The sequence below is a fragment of the Archocentrus centrarchus genome, chromosome 23 (assembly GCF_007364275.1).
Source record: "Archocentrus centrarchus isolate MPI-CPG fArcCen1 chromosome 23, fArcCen1, whole genome shotgun sequence".
Taxonomy (NCBI): domain Eukaryota; kingdom Metazoa; phylum Chordata; class Actinopteri; order Cichliformes; family Cichlidae; genus Archocentrus; species Archocentrus centrarchus.
Genome location: NC_044368.1, coordinates 19,829,720 through 19,849,078, shown reverse-complemented (window position 1 = coordinate 19,849,078; position 19,359 = coordinate 19,829,720). Strand labels below are relative to the sequence as shown.

At 43.4% G+C, this 19,359-nt stretch overlaps 1 protein-coding gene across 4 annotated transcripts in view; it reads right to left on the bottom strand.

Moving 5' to 3' along the window:
• The window catches only part of LOC115773248 (DENN domain-containing protein 5B-like), a 95,511-nt gene that overhangs the window by 23,777 nt on the left and 52,375 nt on the right, over positions 1-19,359 (bottom strand). For 2 of the 4 annotated variants that reach the window (XM_030719827.1, XM_030719829.1), the window contains exons 6-14: positions 16,904-17,482; positions 16,074-16,305; positions 13,397-13,547; positions 11,392-11,482; positions 6,986-7,117; positions 1,260-1,412; positions 942-1,023; positions 748-829; positions 287-415 (exon numbers count right to left, since the gene is read on the bottom strand). In XM_030719827.1, the coding sequence (XP_030575687.1) occupies positions 287-415; positions 748-829; positions 942-1,023; positions 1,260-1,412; positions 6,986-7,117; positions 11,392-11,482; positions 13,397-13,547; positions 16,074-16,305; positions 16,904-17,482 (1,631 nt within the window). Of the gene's footprint in view, positions 1-286; positions 416-747; positions 830-941; positions 1,024-1,259; positions 1,413-6,985; positions 7,118-10,985; positions 11,094-11,391; positions 11,483-13,396; positions 13,548-16,073; positions 16,306-16,903; positions 17,483-19,359 lie in introns of all 4 variants that reach the window. The other 2 variants (XM_030719826.1, XM_030719828.1) reach the window with 2 other exon arrangements.

Below are 19,359 nucleotides of genomic sequence, written 5' to 3'. Positions count from 1 at the left end.
ATTATCTTTTGGAATATGCAGTGGTTTTATATTTCATTTTGCTTTGTGAACAAAAAATCCTTGCTTTTAATTGGTCGAACACACACTTTATGACTGCACTGTGTGTGATGTGTGCACAGCTTGTGCCATGAGTTTTCTGTGTTTTGCATAGCACAGTCACTGTGCAATTACCCTGACTGTGATCTTCTGCGTGACTGCAAATGAAAATCAGTTTTAAGTTAAAGTGTAAAATCTATGTTCAATATTATGCATCATTTAAAGATGAATCAGCTATCAAAATGCTCACTTGGTTAAGGCTTGTTGTGACAGCAGCCGTTTGAGATGCTGAGAGAGCAGCTTCTTTTCCAGGGACAGACGGATCCAGGCTCTGGCTCGGCCCACGTCAGTCTTAATCTCTGACATACTCTGGATATGTCTGGATAGACAGGGAAAAAGTCCAATAACACCACAGATTCATGTAAGATGAAGTAAAAATATATTCAGCGATATATCCTGATATTTATAGTCACTGACTTTATACATTTTAACAGATGTCTTTAAATCACACAGACCTGCAATCATACACGTCTTGTTTACAGTATGTGCAATAAACTTAATGGTATGCAGTGAGTCTGTAATAAACGTTTAATGCTAACAAGAAATAATACACCTAGTCAGTGGTGTTGTAGTCTCCCTGCTTGCAGAATGTGGACAGTGCAAAGTATTTATGACAAGATCCTGTCACTAGTAGAGCACAGCAGCACATACCTCATATCCTGAATGAGAGACACACGCAGCGACGGCATTGCTATGGAACTATCAGACTTCCTCCTCTCAAAAATGTGAGGCACTATTGGAGAGATGTACACCACATAATGGGTTTGCTGACACTCATATATTTCTTCCCAAATTGGGGATTTAGAGAGAGAGAGAGGGAGAGAGAGAGTGTGTGTGTATGTTACCTGGTGAGTCAGCCTGCTGCTGTGCAAGCTTCTCTTCCCGGGCCTGGTAGTGCAGCAGGTGGGACCACAGGGCAGACTTCCCCTAAAATATCATAATTTCTATGTCAGTGAGCCAAGGTCACAAATTACACACATAACAGCAGCTATTGCACCCACTAATGAGAGGTCACATTAAAAACACACACACAGAGGCAATAATTCAACATCTAATGCCTAAATTATAGTGTGTTTAAGAAAACTGTAACATTCTTGTAGCAGTATATGAAGTGTATGCAGCTATATTTTTGGTTTGTGCACGTGTATTATGTGTGTGCTGACCTGTTTGACCTGCAGCCCGTGGCTCCAGATTCTCTCCAGCAGGTCACACAGGCTGGCGATCAGAGTATTTTCCTCCAGTCCAGTGATGCTGGCCTCACCGTGACCCAGCTCCACTGCTTCGTGACCCATCTTCTCCACCAGCATTCGCTTGGTCTACACACCCACAGACAATTAGAGGAATCACAGGGATTCATTCTGAACACAACCATGTTACATATATTTAACTCATTAAATGATATTAAAAAAACATCACATTACGATCACATCACACCACTTGTATGTGGATTCATCTGGTTTGTGCCGTTGAGAGCTGTGGGTTATTAAATAGTTGTGTACTTTCTGCATTGACGAATCAATGTGCCTCTTTAGCATTTTTTTGATGGTTGAGTGACCAAACTGTGATCTCATAGTGAACGCCATGCTTCATGTTGTACATAATATGTATTTGTATTATAGTTGAGGAACTTTTTATGTGTATTATCTAGAACCTGATATATGTGACACACCACAGTTTATTATTGTTAACGCTTTGGAGTAATTTCATTTTTATATCAATGAAATTTTTTCAATTCAGTTTAATTATAGCGCCAAATCACAACAAACAGTCACCTCAAGGCACTTTATATTTTAAGATGTTGTAGTGATTAAATGCAGAGTGAAATATAAAAAGAGTAAAAATAGGTGAATGAAAAGAAACAGTGCATCAGCAGCCTAGAACTATTGCAGCATAACTAAGGGATGGTTCAGGGTCACCTGATCCAGCCCTAACTATAAGCTTGATCATAAAGGAAAGTTTTAAGCCTAATCTTAAAAATAGAGAGGGTGTCTGTCTCCTGGATCCAAACTGGGAGCTGGTTCCACAGAAGAGGCGCCTGAAAGCTGAAGGCTCTGCCTCCCATTCTACTCTTAAGTATCCTAGGAACCACAAGTAAGCCAGCAGTCTGAGATACTATGAGGTACTATGAGGTCTTTAGGATAAGATGGGGCCTGATTATTCAAGACCTTGTATGTGAGGAGAAGGATTTTAAATTCTATTCTATTTGGTTCTGAATTTAACAGGGAGAAATTGAAGAGAAGCCAATATGGGAGAAATCTGCTCTCTCTTTCTAGTCCCTGTCAGTACTCTAGCTGCAGCATTTTGGATCAGCTGAAGGCTTTTCAGGGAGCTTTTAGGACAGCCTGATAAAAATGAATTACAATAATACAGACTAGACGTAATAATGGCATGAATTAGCTTTTCAGCTTCAAAAATGACTCCAAGATTTCTCAAAGTGTTACTGGAGGCCAAAGTAATACCATCCAGAGTAAGTTTGAAACATGGTTTGACACCATGTTTCTAAGATTTGTGGGGCTAAGCACAAGAACTTCAGTTTTATCTGAATTTAAAAGCAGGAAAACCCCTCCACCTTATCGTGGTGCAGGGGTTTGTGTGTCCAGTTGCCTGGGGGCTTGTCCCCCTGGTAGGGTCTGCCATGGCAAACTGGTTCTGGGTGAGGGTCCAGACAAAGAGCGGTTCAGAAGACCCCTATGACTGTAACAGCAAAGGAACAGTTTACCCTGCCCAGGATAGGGTTACCGGGGCCCCACCCTGGAGCCAGGCCTGGGGAGGGAGCCCGAGGGAGAGCGTCTGGTGGCCGGGCATTAGCCCGTGGTGCTTGGCCGGGCGCAGCCCAAAGAGGTTACGTGGGCCCGCCCTCCTGTAGGCCCACCACCCACAGGAGGCATCACAGGGGTCGGGTGCAATGTGTGTCAGGCGGTGCCCACGGGCGGAGGCCCTGGCGGAACGATCCCCGGCTATCGAGACTGGCTATTGTCCAGCCCTTCTCCTGGAGAAGGGCTGGACTCTGTTCCAGATTGGAGTTGCTCTCCATGAGAGGTGGCGAGCTGGGGTGGGTATTCTTGTATCCCCCCGGCTTGCTGCTTGTACGTTGGAGTTTTCACCGGTGGACGAGAGGGTAGTTTCCCTGCGCCTTCGGGCTGGGAAAGGGTCCTGACTGTTGTTTGCGCTTATGCGCCGAATGACAATTCAGAGTACCCACCCTTTTTGGAGTCGCTGGGCGGGGTGCTGGAGAGTGCTCCATCTGGTGACTCCATAGTCTTGCTGGGAGACTTCAACGCTCATGTGGGCAATGACAGTGAGACCTGGAGGGGCGTGATTGGGAGGAACGGCCGGCCCGATCTGAACCCGAATGGTGTTTTGTTGTTGGACTTCTGACATGGCACCAGGACACCCTAGGTCGCAGGTCGATGATCGATTCTGTAATCGTATCATCAGATCTGCAGCCGTATGTTCTGGACACTCGGGTGAAGAGAGGAGCTGAGCTGTCAACTGATCACCACCTGGTGGTGAGTTGGATCAGGTGCCGAGGGAAGATGCTGGACAGACCTGGCGCACCTAAACGTATTGTGAGGGTGCGCTGGGAATGTCTGGCAGAAGCCCCAGTCCAGGAGATCTTCAACTCCCACCTCCGGCAGAACTTCGACAACATTCCGAGGGAGGCTGAGGACATTGAGTCTGAATGGACCATGTTCCGCACCTCCATTGTTGAGGCTGCTGCTCAGAGCTGTGGCTGCAAGGTGGTTGGTGCCTGTCGTGGTGGTAACCCCTGAACCAGATGGTGGTCACCGGAGGTGAAGGGAGCCATCAAGCTGAAGAAAGAGTCTTATCGGGCTTGGTTAGCCTGTGGGACTCCGGAGGCAGCTGACAGGTATCGGCAGGCCAAGCAGAACGCAGCTCGGGCAGTGGCTGAAGCAAAAACTCGGGTGTGGGAGGAGTTCGGTGAGGCTATGGAAAAAGACTTTAGGACGGCATCGAAGAGATTCTGGCAAACGGTCAGGTGACTCAGGAGGGGAAAGCAGTGCTCCACTCACACGGTTTATAGTGCAAGTGGGGTGCTGCTGACCTCAACTGAGGCTATAGTCGGACAGTGGAAGGAATACTTCGAGGACCTCCTGAATCCCAATGACACGCCTTCTGTAGAGGGCTGTCTTGGTTGACACGCCTCTGCAACATCGCGTGGAGATCTGGGGCAGTGCCATTGGATTGGCAGACCGGGGTGGTGGTCCCCATCTTTAAGAAGGGAGACAGGAGGGTGTGCTCCAACTTTCGGGGGATCACACTTCTCAGCCTCCCTGGTAAGGTCTATGCCAGGGTGCTGGAAAGGAGGGTCCGTCCGTTAGTCGAACCTCGGATCCAAGAGGAACAATGCGGTTTTCGACCTGGTCACGGAACGCTGGACCAGCTCTTTATCCTCTCAAGGATATTCGAGTGTGCGTAGGAGTTTGCCCAACCAGTCTACATGTGCTTTGTGGACTTGGAGAAGGCATTCGACCGCGTCCCTCGGGGTGTCCTTTGGGAGGTCCTGCGGGAGTATGGGGTGTCTGGCCTGTTGTTGCGGGCCATTCAGTCTTTGTACAACCGCAGTGAGAGCTTGGTCCGTATAGCCGGTAATAAGTCGGATTCGTTTCCTGTGGGTGTTGGACTCCGTCAGGGCTGCCCTTTGTCACCGATTCTGTTCATAATTTTTATGGACAGAATTTCTAGGCGTAGCCAGGTGGCGGAAGGCTTGTTCCTTGGTGGCCTCAGAGTCTCATCTCTGCTCTTTGCAGATGATGCGGTCCTGCTGGCCTTATCAGGGGGTGGCCTCCAGCTCGCAGTGGAAAGGTTCGCAGCCAAGTGTGAAACGGCCGGCATGAGAATCAGCACCTTTAAGTCTGAGGCCATGGTCCTCAGCCAGAAAATGGTGGAGTGCCCTCTCAGGCTCAGGAACGAGTTCTTGCCCCAAGTGGAGGAGTTCAAGTATCTCGGGGTCTTGTTCACGAGTGAGGGGAGAAGGGAGCAGGAGATCGACAGACGGATCGGGGCTGCTTCTGCAGTGATGTGGACGCTGCACCGGTCTGTCGTGGTGAAGAGGGAGCTTAGTGTAAAAGCGAAGCTCTCGATTTACCGGTCGATCTACGTTCCTACCCTCACCTATGGTCATGAGCTTTGGGTAGTGACCGAAAGAATAAGATCGCGAATACAAGCAGCAGAAATGAGTTTCCTTCGAAGGGTGGCTGGCCTCTCCCTTAGAGATAAGGTGAGAAGTGCGGCCATCCGGGAGGGGCTCAGAGTAGAGCCGCTGCTCCTCCACATCGAAAGGAGCCAGTTGAGGTGGCTCGGGCATCTGATTAGGATGCCTCCTGGCCGCCTCTTGGGTGAGGTGTTCCGGGCATGTCCCACCGGGAGGAGGCCCCGTGGTAGACCCAGGACACGCTGGAGAGATTATATCTCTCGGCTGGCCTGGGAATGCCTTGGGGTCCCTCCGGATGAGCTGGAGGAGGTGACTGGGGAGAGGGAAGCCTGGGCTTCTCTGCTTAGGCTCCTGCCCCCGCGACCCGGCCCCGGATAAGCGGAAGAGAATGGATGGATGGATGGAAATTAGAGGTCATCCAGGCCTTAAATGTCTTTATGACATTCTTGCAGTTTAACTAATTGATGTGTGTCATCTGGCTTCATCGATAGATAAAGCTGAGTATCATCTGCATTACTGTTGCTGACAATGTGCACCCCTTCATGACCAGAGTGTACCCATCTTCTCATGGCTGCTTCCAGGAGAACACTTTAAGTCACAAAGCTCAATCATCTCAAACTGGTTTGTTGAACATGACAATGAGTTTACTCAAATAGCTGGTACAGTCACCAGATCCCAATCCAATGTAGCACTGTTAGAATGTGGTAGCAAGGGAGATTTGCATCATGGATGTGCAGCCAACAAATCTGCAGCAACTGCTTCATGCTATCATGTTAATATGGACCAAAAACTCAGAGGAATATTTTCAGCATCTTGTTTAATCAATGAATGGGGCATTAAGGCAGTTCTGAAGGCAAAAGGGTCTAAAACCCATGTTAGAATGGATATCTAGCAATTCTCTGAATATTGTATTTCGTTTAACTGGACATTTCCATGTGATATGCTCATGTAACTAAGAACAAGTGATTTATCATGGTGCCACTTTGTGATGCAGAGAAGCACACCGCTAATTCCAGAGAAGGATTTGGGTCAATGTTAAGGAGAACAGTAAAACAGAAAGATATACAAGTGTTTTTCTGTGGGATTAGTTATGCTTATATAAGGACTTGGAGTGCTACAGAAACAAATTCACAGCACTCCTTCTGCAGGCTGGGTATAGGCCAGTTGCTGTCTGGTTGTTTGCAGGCATTCACTGGCAGGGGAGAACAAGGTGTCACAAATCACTGTCAGTGTCAAGCTGGAACAGTTGAGAGCTGTCCAACTAGCTAGGTAAGTAGCCCAAAACTGAAAATGTATCAATTTCAATCAGAGAGGGAGGCGAATTATTTTTATAATAATAATAAATTTTGTTTAACCTAAAAATTTAACCTAAAAATATACGGTGCTCAAAGGAACACTTTGAAGACACATCAGATCTCAATGGAAAAAAGATCATGATGGATATCTATACTGCTATGGTAATGTGTTTGGAACAAAAGAATACCACACTGTTTGATGTAAATAAAAACGATCAACCTACAGATGACTGAATTTAAAGTCACCCCAAAAATCAAAGTTAAAAAAATAATGCAACAGCAACATTTTTGTATTGATAAGGCATCCTGGTTTTAAAATACAGTAAGTGTGTTTGTGTAATGAGAAGGTCAGAGAATGAGCGCATTCATGAATTACAGGTCATTTCTAAGTGCAGCAGTGTGTTGTTGTGTGCTTCACCTTCATGCGACACTCTTTGAGCAGCCCCTCCACAAATTTCCAGTTGGTCTGGGCAATAACAGCAGGTGACAGGTCAGAGAGTTTAGGCTGTCGTAGATTCTTCCCTAGGCTGCGGGCCTCCTGCATGAACTTCTGAAGAGCAGACGATGAAGAGATTTAGTGAGACTTAGAGAACAGGCACTGAAAGTGTTCATGATGTTGAGAAAGCTGCAATTCGTTTCCATGAATGTTTGTAAGGAACACATATTAGAGGCTGCGATAATCATCCTCACTGTGCACGCACTCCTGGTAAAATGTCACAAAGCATGCTTTTGATCTACTGTAGATCACTTTTGTCTATTATTACAAACAGAACCCTCAGTAACATATATAGTGTTTTTTCTAAATGATTTTTTTTTACCATTATCTCTGTTAATAAACTGTTGAGTACTTTTATGGCAATTAATGGTGATATACTTAATGTGAGTTACTGTATATCCAAGACTTCAAAAAACTTATGTGAGTTAAGGGAAAGGGTGTGACACAGAAGGGCTGTGAAACCAGGAAGATCCTGAAATAGAGGGTGTGTTGGGAGGAAGTACCATTCCCTCCATAGGATCACATTTTACAAAGTTTTTCTTTAATGAGCTGTAGCTCAATGTTTCTCTGAAATGAGAAAAAAAATTCCATCCTCATTGTGTGTCACTGTTCTTGCAAACAGAACATTTCCTACTGCTGCTGCTTCACATTTAAAGTCTTCAAAACAAAACTTGAATTGGACTTTACCAGGAAATACTGTCAACGATGTATACAGTGACCAAAACTGTTAATTAAAACCACATCTACAAAACAAGGCAACAGGAAATTAAGCTGTTGATATATCAGCAAGGAGTGAAAATCTAGGCAGAGTCCTGCTACTGTATGCCACTTGCATTGTGTTTAGCATGACATAATACGACTAAGGCTGTAAGTACACATATTTTACAGGGATGTACCCTGTAAGTACACTTAAGTTCCGTATAATTTCCGGGTAATTTAGCTGAAAAATGTTGTATTTAAAATTACCTGCCACAACACGTTACTCCCTTTATTTTTGCTCCTTGTCTGTAGCAATAGCTAGATGCTGAAGTACCGCAACCACAACCTATGGACAAAAAAACGCTGTTCCGATTGTTCCGGCCCACTGTAACCTCTGAGTAGAGTGCTATAAATGATACATAAATTATATGGTTTTAATGCTTTCATGTCTTTGTATGTGATAAGCCCCAGGGGATGGATATGCCACTATGAATCTTAGCTAATTATAGGTCAATCACCAAACTTTATTTTCTCTCAAAAATCCTTGAAATAGTAGCTAACAGCTAACTGATCATCTACATGGCTTATTTGAAGTGCTTGGCCTGTTGGACCTCAGTGCAGCTTTTGATACTGTTGACCATAGCATTTTATTACAGAGATTAAAGCATAGGTATTAAAGGTACTGTGCTGCAGTGGTTTGAATCATATTTATCTAATTCTTAAACTCCAATTTCTTCTTGTAAATGGGGAGTCTTCTTCACACAATAAGGTTAATTATGGAGTTCCACAGGGTTCTGTGCTAGGTCCAATTTTATTTACACTATACACGCTTCCCTCAAGCAGTATTATTAGAAAACATTGCATAAATTTTCATTGATGATACCCAGCTTTTGCAGCACGGTGGCGCAGTGGTTAGCACTGCTGCCTCACAGTTAGAATACCATCTGGAAGGCCTGGGTTCGATTCCACCTTGGCCCAGGCCTCTCCCTCTCTCTGTGTGGAGTTTGCATTTTCTCCCCGTGCTTGCGTGGGTTTCCTCCGGGTACTCCGGTTTCCTCCCACATTCCAAAGACATGCACTTACTGGGGTTAGGTTAATTGGCTAATCTAAATTGCCCATAGGTGTGAATGAGAGCATGAATGTGAGTGTGAAAGGTTGTTTGTCTCTCTGTGTTGGCCCTGCGACAGGCTGGCGACCTGTACAGGGTGTACCCTGCCTCTCGCCCTATGACAGCTGGGATAGGCTCCAGCCCCCCCGCGACCCTGAACAGGATAAGCGGAAGTGAATGGATGGATGGATGGATGGATACCCAGCTTTATCTATCCATGAAGCCAGATGACACACATCAATTAGTTAAACTGCAGGAATGTCTTAAAGACATAAAGGCCTGGATGACCTCTAATTTCCTGCTTCCAAATTCAAATAAAACTGAAATTCTTGTAATCGGCCCCACAAATCTTAGAAACATGGTGTCAAACCAGATACTTACTCTGGATGGCATTACTTTGGCCTCCAGTAACACTGTGAGAAATCTTGGAGTCATTTTTGACCAGCATTTGTCCTTCAATGCACAGAGTGATGCTGAAAAGCTAATTCATGCATATATTACTTCTAGGCTGGATTATTGCAATTCATTATTATCAGACTGTCCTAAAAGCTCCCTGAAAAGCCTTCAGCTGATCTAAAATGCTGCAGCTAGAGTACTGACAGGGACTAGAAAGAGAGAGCATATTTCTCCCATATTGGCTTCTCTTCATTGGCTCCCTGTTAAATCTAGAATAGAATTTAAAATCCTTCTCCTCACATACAAGGTCTTCAGCTTTCCCTCTTCTGTGGAAGCAGCTTCCAGTCTGGATTTGGGAGACAGACGCCCTCTCTATTTTTAAGATTAGTCTTAAAACTTTCCTTTATGATAAAGCTTATAGTTAGGGCTCAGTTGACCCTGAATTATCCCTTGGTTATGCTGCAATAGGCCTAGGCTGCTGGGGGGTTTCTATGATGCACAGTGTTTCTTTTCATTCACCTCTTTTTACTCTGCTTATACATGACTGCATTTAATCATCTGTTGTTATTAATCTCTTGCTCTCTTCCACAACATGTCATATGTCTTTTCTCTCTCCCCTCAGCCACAACCGGTAGCGGCAGATGACTGCCCCTCCCTGAGCCTGGTTCTGCTGGAGGTTTCTTCCTGTTAAAAGGGAGTTTTTACTTCCCTCTGTTGCCAAGTGCTGCTCATGGCGTTTTAGTTGTAATTATTGTAGGGTCTTTAACTTACAATACAAAGTGCTTCGAGGCGACTGTTGTGATTTGGCACTATATAAATAAAATTGAATTGAAATTGAACTGATTGTATGTAAAATAAATTCTCAAGTAAAGTACAGATACCTGAAAAATCTACTTAAGTCCAGTAACAATGTATAAATACTTCATTACTTCCTACCTCTGAGTATTATACAGTGATGCACCTTTTAAGTAAATTTAAATTCTGCATAATTTCTGTGTAATTCAGCCAAAAACCAACATTAGTTATGCAGAACTTAAATGTACTTACAAGGTACATCCCTGTAAAATATGTGCACTTAAAGGGATCCATAACTTACAGTCTTAGTCCTGGGAATTATGACTTTAGTCCCAGAACTTACAGCCTTGGTCCAATAAATTACGCTGAACTTAAATTTACTTACAGGGTACATCCCTGTAAAATACTTGTAAATTAGGTTAAACCACTACATAATATGACCCGCACCCTGAAAAGTACAGCTTACTTATGATGTAGGATTGGGGAAATGTTTTTTCAGCTAATTTACCCAGAAATTAGGCAGAACTTAAATTTGATTACAGGGTACATCCCTATATAATACCTGTACTTACAAGTAAGTACCAGGTAATTATGGCTTTAGTTCTGGAAATTACGACCTTAGTCCCAGAACTTACAGCTTTAGTCCTGGCCATAAATATTCCTGTAAAATACTTATGGAACTTAGTCCTGGACTTATGGCCTTAGTCTCAGAAATTACAGCCTTAGTTCTGCAAGTGTTTACCAATTGCAAGTGCAGGGCCCTCTACTATTCTTAATTTTTCTTTCAGAATTTTAATGTTTTTTGCTAATCAGTAAAAGATCATGCCTTAGAGTAGGTGAGAGCTCTATCAAAGCAGGTGGAAGTGAGGGAGGAGGTAGGGCCTATTAGAGGGAATCCAAAAGACAGGCATCTCCTGCACATACCAGGCAGGACGCAGAGGCAGATTTTTTTGGTGGTTTGACAGGAGGGGGGGATGCATTGTCCCACTCCCAAAATGCCATAGAATTCTGCAGGACAAGACAGCCCTCCACCTGCTGGAGGAGGAAAAGTGGTATAACCCGACCCCAGATGGCCCGGAACAGGACACACAGGCAGACAGGAGAGGACAGAAGCAAAAGAAATGGGAAAGAAGAAGACAGTGAAGGTAGAATGTACATAAACATAACATAAACCAAACAAAGAAATTTAATTGCAGAACCAAAAAAAAAAAAAAAAAAAAAAATCAAACAAACAGAAAAAAACAAAGAAGACACACTGAGGTACAAAATAAAAATAAGTGAGTTTGACAGCAGTGGAGAACAGGGGGCATTCAGAAGGATGGTTTCACACCTCTTTCAGGTCGTTATCAAGGCTGAGATGTTCTGTTTGCTGTCTGTGGCGATCTTTTCTGCGCTGAGCTGTTGCTGCCCTGTGACACCACCTGCAGACCAAGTACTGTGTGATTACACTAGTTTGATTGCGTAATGTTTAAATTTAAAAACTATTTGACATTAACAGCAATGTGGTCCTGTTAATGTAAGCCTACAAATCCTTCTGCAAGATCCATCACTGTGATAAAGGAATGACTTCACATTAAAGGAACAAATACATTAGTAAAGCAATTAATTCACAACAACGCCCAGGAGGCATCCTACTCAAAAGCCTGAACCAACTGGCTCTTTTCTTAAGGGAGAGGCCAGCCACCCTTTGGGGGAAGCTCATTTCTGCCACTTGTATCTGCTATCTTGTTCTTTCAGTCACTACCCAAAACTTGTGACCATAGGTGAGGGTAGGGACGTAGATTGACCAGTAAATTGACAGCTTCGCTGTCATGCTCAGCTCCCTCTTAACAAGGACGGACTGGTGTACCATCCATACCACTGCAGATACAACCCTAATTCGTCTGTCACTCGCTCATTCCCTTCTCCTGTCACTCAATTCAGTTCAATTTTATTTATATAGTGCCAAATCACAACAAACAGTTGCCTCAAGGCACTTTATATTGTAATTACAGAGAAAACTCAACAGTCAAAACGACCCCCTATGAGCAAGCACTTGGCGACAGTGGGAAGGAAAAACACCATGACAGGCACCAACCACCTTTAAGCCGCAGCTCTGGGCAGCAGCCTCAACACTGGAAGTGCGGAACATGGTCCATTAAGACTCTAACTAAAACAACTAAAAACGCTGCTTTTTGAAAATGCGTGGCACTGCCACATGTGCACTATGCTTATGACTCCTATACCCACATCGCCAACTTGAGGCCAGGCATGGGAACTACAGCGCTTTCAGCTTCTTGCGGTTCTGTGTGAAAGGCAATTGTTTCCATCTGAACACATTACTTTTCAAAAACGAAAATGGAAATATTATAACATTTTCAGTGGATCATTCTAAACTGAGCCTCAATGTCCTCAGCCTCTCTCAGAAAGTCAGAGTTCTGCTGGAGGTGAAATTCTCTGCGGACTGGGGCTTCTGCCAGGCATTCCCAGTGCACCCTTACTATACCTTCAGGTGCACCAGGTCTGTCCAGCATCCTTCCCCACCACCTGATACAATTCACCACAGTGCTGGTCAGTTGGCAGCTCAGCTCCTCTCTTCACCTGAGTGTCCAGAACATACGGCTGCAGATCTGATGATACGATTGTAAAATTGATTAACAACCTGCAACCTAGGGTGCCCTGGTGCCACATGCACTTATGGACATCCTTATGTTCAAACATGGTGTTCATTATGGGCAAACTGTAATTAGCACAGAAGTCCAATAACAAAACACCACTCAGGTTCAGACTGAGCATGCTGTCATTCTGTCAAGAAGACTGGGTACTCTGAACTGTCATTTGGTGCATAAGCACAAACAACAGTCAGGACCCGTTCCCTGGCCTGAAGGAGCAGGGAACTGTATTGTCCACCGGAGAAAACTCCGACGTACATGGCAGTAAGCCGAGGGGATACAAGAATATCCACCCCAGCTCGCCATATCTCACCAGACATTCTCTCATGGGAGGATGTCTGGTGGAGCCCCGGGTAGAGCCCTGGTAGCTCTATCCTGGACAGGGGTAAACTTTTGATGTGTGTTCCATAGGGGTCACTGGAATTGCTCTTTGTCTGGCCCCTCACCTGAGACATATTTGCCATGGGAGACCCTACCTGGGGCCCCTGGACAACATAGCGCCGGGGATCACTGGGACACATAAACACCTCCCCACAATAAGATGGCAATTCACGGATGTCTGTTGAACCTACATTCAAATTATAGTGGAGTACTCTGTCCAAGAGAACATTCGTGACTTATTAATGAATCTCTGAAGTTCTGGTGTCACATGTGAATTCAAGTCACAAGTGGACGCTGACTCACTTGTTAGTGCTTGGTCCTGTGTTGAGCACATTGGCCTGCAGTTTGGGGAAGAATCCCTGCTCATACTTGCCCTGACCAATCTTCATGTCCAACAGGTGTGGCAGGATGGCTGTGTGGTCGATCTTCATCAGCCGCTGCTCAATGGCCTGAGCTGTATAGGAGACAGCACTGATTCAGACAACACTGTAAGGAGATTGAAATTAGGCTCAAGTCAAATCAAGATGGCATTTGGAGGATTCCACTAACGGTCACATTATTAAGGGAATCTGAGATTTGAACAATTGAACACTACATGCATGAATGTGGATTCAAGTGTCAAGTTATTCCACCATCTATACCTACTCTCTTTGAAAAATGTTATGATGGTTCATAACATTAGTAAATGAACTGGTAATTATATAGCACTTTTCAATGCTGAGTATTTCTACTTTTTTCTAGAGCAGTTGCTATTAATTACTTTGGAAGCAGCTGCTTTGTTTGGAGGAATTGATGTGACTTCTAATAGGCCAAAAGGACACTAAGCTCAAGATAATGCTGTGCATCCTGGAGACAGGTCAGCTATTTAAGGCTGAATTATGGCAATAATGCTTGAGATTAATAATTACATTGCAACATGATGAAAACAGGTGTCATGCCTAATTTCCTTTGGTACATGTGTGTATTTGGTCTTAACAGGAGTTTACAGAGCATTTCTCTGACAGTTTGATCAATCCTAAGGGTTAAAGTTGCAATAAATGACTGATTTAAATTCACATGCGAATGCAGTGACAAAGACAGGTGTAGCCAAGCGAGTCATCAGATAAATAAATCCATCTGTAGCACCAGGGGAACACTACAACATTAACAAATCTTTTTCTCTCTTACACACACACAAACATTCTTGTATTCAAATGAAGCAGCCGTTATATGCTGCAGCATCTTTACTTCAGAACAGGTTGTTTACTTTATAAATCAATGAATGAAATGAATGAAAATTGAAACAACATTTTTGTTAACTGAAATAAATAAAATTTAAAAAGTAATTAAGAAGAAAAAATGATAACTAATTAAACTGTATTGTGTATTTACAAAATTAACTAAAACAAACAGAAATAATAGCTAAAATGACCTTTGTTTTCACTTTATTTTAAAGCCTTGTGGATTGATATGAAATCATTTTTTTAGCTGGGAGCACCATATGGCACCTCACTCTGTGTGTATGAATGTGTGTGTGTGTGTGTGTGTGTGTGTGTGTGTGTGTGTGTGTGTGTGTGTGTGTGTGTGTGTGTGTGTGTGTGTGTGTGTCTCTGCTCAAAGGTCTTAAGCTACCCCTTATTTCTTTGTACTTGGCTTCCAAGGAGCCAGACTTTCTTGTAATTTTCTGAAGTGCTCTCGGGCAATCATTCTCCAGGCTTGCTAAAGGCTTTCCAAAGTTTTCTTTGGACATTGGTTGCTTTTTCATTCCCTTTTCAGTCCAGTTTTTGCACCTGGCTGTTTTTGGAGGAATGTTTTTTTTTTTAATTTGTTTAGTCACTTAACACATATAACAGAGCCAATTTTAAATTGTGTCTTTACTCATTCTGATACTACCAGCCAGTTGCAATTCCATTTCTATTGCTAAATTTACAAACAATAGCACAGCCAGTTTGTTTTGGTATTTTGTACCATTAAAGTAATCCTCAAAGAGCTATTAGCTGAAAACCTATAGCTTGGCATGATGTGCAGTGTGTCCTTAAAAATGTGTGGAAAATGCATCTGCAACAGATGAATAGTATCTCAAAGTCATATTGTAATGAAATAGGAAAAAAATCCTCCAAGACCTGACACTGAACCTGAGAGACATCTGGACCATCAGTTGGTCCATCTACTGTTTGCCAAAGGCTCATCAGAAATGATTTCAGCAGAACAAAATTTGTTAAGAAGCCATTCTTAAGGATAAAGAAAGAATATAAAGAAATGAGGAGTGCCTCAAGACTTTCGGACAGTACAGTACGAGTATGCAAAAATTAGTCACACTTAGTACACACAGTAGACATTATAAAAAGGCTCATGTCACTTCAGTGAGAAAGTTAATTAGCCTTGTATATTTTCATGCTCATAGACATTTGGCATTTTCATTTTAAAATACACATTACCAATCTGTATTTCTGCTTTTCTACACTTTTATAAAAATAATTAAAACACAGTCAGTAACACAGCAATCTCACAGATTCCCTAATGCACTTAGCTGGCTCAGTCAGGCCTCACATTGCACGTCCAGCACCAATTGCCAGTCAAGAGAATTGAGAAAATTAATAAAAGATAATCAAGATGTTTTGCAATAAGATCATGTCAGAAGGTGCGCTTGTATGCAAGGGTGATGAAGTGTTTGCCTAGCTGGAATGCAGACAAATTTGAAGTGTGTTTTGTTGGTCTCTGGGAGAGAGCTGAGTTGCTACATATTTACAAAAAAAAAAAAAAAGAAGAAAAAGACAAGGGGAGTGTAGGACTTAAGGAAAAGGCAGAGAGGTGGAAGCCCTCTGACCTGAGAAAATGGTCAACTGGCATGCTCTGCAAGACACAGACGTTACCTTGCTGCCAATTTAAACCACCACCTTTCTTATTTTCCCCATCCACTTCTCCAACTAACAATTTTAATCATGTTTACACTGAAATAAATCTAATTTGTGGGCAGTGAGCCTCTCTCATATGAGCTTACCAGACTCTTTGAGGACGGAGCACCTCTGGTAGCAGGACGATCTGAGGCTGGGAGCACGGATATTATAGAGACGTGCCTTGTCAATACGAGTGTCAAAGACAGAGAGCATCGGCTCCTTCTCCTCCCACTGGGACATGATCTTGTTGTCGATGAAAGTGGCAAACATCTGTGTCTCAATGAAGTGGGACAAAAAGGGAAGGTAGGGCTCTGGCTGGTCTGACAGGAATGAAGCCTATTCATAAGAGCATATGTATTTTCAGTACCGTGCAGCAGAGAGCAGCTTACCAACACTGTCATTTAAAATAATTTTCAATTCAACGCTATTTATACAGCATCAGGAAGAACCCCCTTTTAGAGAACTCTGAATTTGTTTTTGTCATCTCTGAACATATTTAGCCTGTTTAATAATAACTACAACGCCCATCCTTTATTAACAAGGTGCTGATTGGGACTTGTGGAAAATTGATGTCTTTTCATATTGTGTGTCTAAGCCCCATAACAGGATGTAACCCTTCCTCTAGAGATGTAATTTTTCTGTTAATTCTCTGGCTTTTCCATCATGTTCACCACTGTAGGCACTGGCTAAACACACTGGGGTGACAGTGGAACATGTTCCTTATGTGAACATGTGCCTGTCAATTTAGAATGATTAGGATTCAGACAGCCTACTAACATAGGCAAAGTGGTAAGAAAAAAATGTAGATGTTTTATAAATCTCAATATTTTTGCATGCAACACTTATTTTCCAAGCAAGGTAAGATTATTACTACATGAGGCCCAGCATGTCGAGGCAAAGAACCCCTGACAGACACACTGCCTGATTTTATCACCTTGTCAAAGTTGTGCATCTGCTCCCTGTTGGTGAGCCAGGACTCCAGATCAGGAGCACTCTGGATAACAAATGATTCATAGTCTGCAAACATGGTGGTGAAGCGAGTGGCAAACACCTCCCTCAGCTGAACATTTAGTTTAGCGTTCCTTAGCTCCTCTTCTTCACCTGCTGTTTGGCTCCCTTGCCCCTCAGTGGGCTGACCTTTGACTCCAGCCCTCAGGGCATCCACACGGGCCACTGTCACCCCAGTGCGTTTAGTCAGCGCCTGCAGCCTCTCCAACGTGGCGTTTCCCTGCAGGAGCTCCAGCACTGCTAACTCCTCTCCTGCCAGGTTGCCATTACATCCATCATCCTCTAGCTGTCGAAGGGCGGCAGCTTTGCGCTCCCTCCCAGGAGTGGACAAGGTGCTACCAGGACTGGAGCGGGTCCGGGGTGGAGCACCAGTGTTGGCAGAGATGCCAAAGCTTAAAAGCACCTCAGTGAGCTCCTGGATGAACTCGGTCTTGTTTGGGAACTGAGGGAAGTCCTCTGGAAGCTCAATGGAATGGTTGTCAATATCCACAAAACACAGGTTGGCCTGTGACAGGAAAGGTAGTTTTATTACAATTTTTATTTACAACAATATAGCTCTGAAATAGAGTACAGTGATGCATGTTACACTTCTAGGAAATAATATCACTCTGATGTGCATTTCTGATGCCGCAGTGAGTAAAATCAAATGTGTTTATCACAGAGATTAGATAAATGTGTGCACTCTAGACAGTAGAAACAGTGCTGGGACAGGGAGGATTACTAAGGACAGATCAGTCTTAGGAGATATAATGTGGGCTTGGTTATGGAGAGTGTAGTGAATATAGGCCAGTGGGATAATATGACATTCTCAGATATCAATCTAAATCTGACACAATGGAATTACCTTAACACCTCATGCAGGGTTAAAGCAAAACCTATTTGTTTAAAAACCAAACATGGACTGGTTCTTATACAGTGCTTTCTACTCTACTTGAGCACTCAATACTTAAGTAGAGTTGATACAAGTACTTTCTATCTAACATTCACACTCCAATGAATACATCGGAGGGCTACTTGGGGTTCAGTATCTTGCACAAGTATACTTTAGGATGCAGACTGGAGCAGACAGGGATTGAACCACCAAACTCTCTGAGCTACAGCCTTCCCATGCAAACAGATATGAGCTGTTACTGTACACGTCACTGAGTACAGATTGATAAAGGACCTCCAGATTCTATATTTTTATACATACTATGAAAATGAAGCCAAACAGACAGGCTTTACATGGCAGCTGAGGGGGTTTATTAGCAGTTAACTGAATGAATGTACAAGTCCTGTTTGCTGAATCCAACTCACAATACTCAGTAAATCTCAGTGAGATATCCTGGTTAAGAATACTCAAATGTTCTTGCATGACAGCAAAAAACATGTACATTAGGTGTGATGTAAGTGGAGCTTCTTTTGGATAATACTAAGAGAAAGGTATGGTGTAGTTGAGACATCCATGCAAACATCACTGATGTTAATATTTGACATCAGGCAAAACACAAAAGAGCTAGATTCATAAACAGGATGTAAAAGAAGGCAAACTCTATCTGGCCCCAGGTATTTATATATTTTCCTCCCTTTCATCATCTACTCTTTGTTTGGCTTTTCATTTCTAGGTCAAACCCACTTCAAAGTATCATTGAGAAACACAGGGAGATTCTCCACTCTTTTAAGGCAGGGGGCTCCTGTGAGGTGGATAAGAGGGATAGGAGAAGGGGCGGAGGGGAGCTGTGGGTGATGCACAGAAGCATCCTGTGCTAATTAGCATCCATACGGTAAGAGCCAGATTAACGAGTGCTGGGAGTTGGGGATGTAAGCAAAGCCAAAAGCCTGAAAGCCTGGATTTCCACTTTGTAAGGGCCTTATCTTGCCTTAACACCACACACACACACACACACACACACACACACACACACACACACACACACGCTTTAACTGTAACACAGCACTGGGCTATACGATGGAAAACATTCATCTCCTCACTGTTCGACTGAGGCTGAAAAAGGATGTAAATATGGCCAAACTGTTGCGTTCAAGGGTGAACCCTTATCACAACTGAGACATTCGGGTCAGATTGAATATTGTATATGTGACTTGATCTGGCAAAATGAGTCGCAAGTCGCATGGGCATTTTCTTGAGCAAATAACATATGAATCAGCGCTGTATTTATTGCAGGTTATTTCTGGGTTCACAAGCTGTTTTTAGCAACACAGGAGAGATTGCTTACATGTTTTGAGTGCTATTATTGGCCAGTGATGTCATCATTAAAATAACTTTGCAAATTAAATATGCAAAGCAATTTTAATGATCTCAGAATAATATTAAATGTAATGAATTAATCGAAGACCCTTATGAGGGAAAAAACAAGGGAACAGTTTACCCTGCCCGGGATA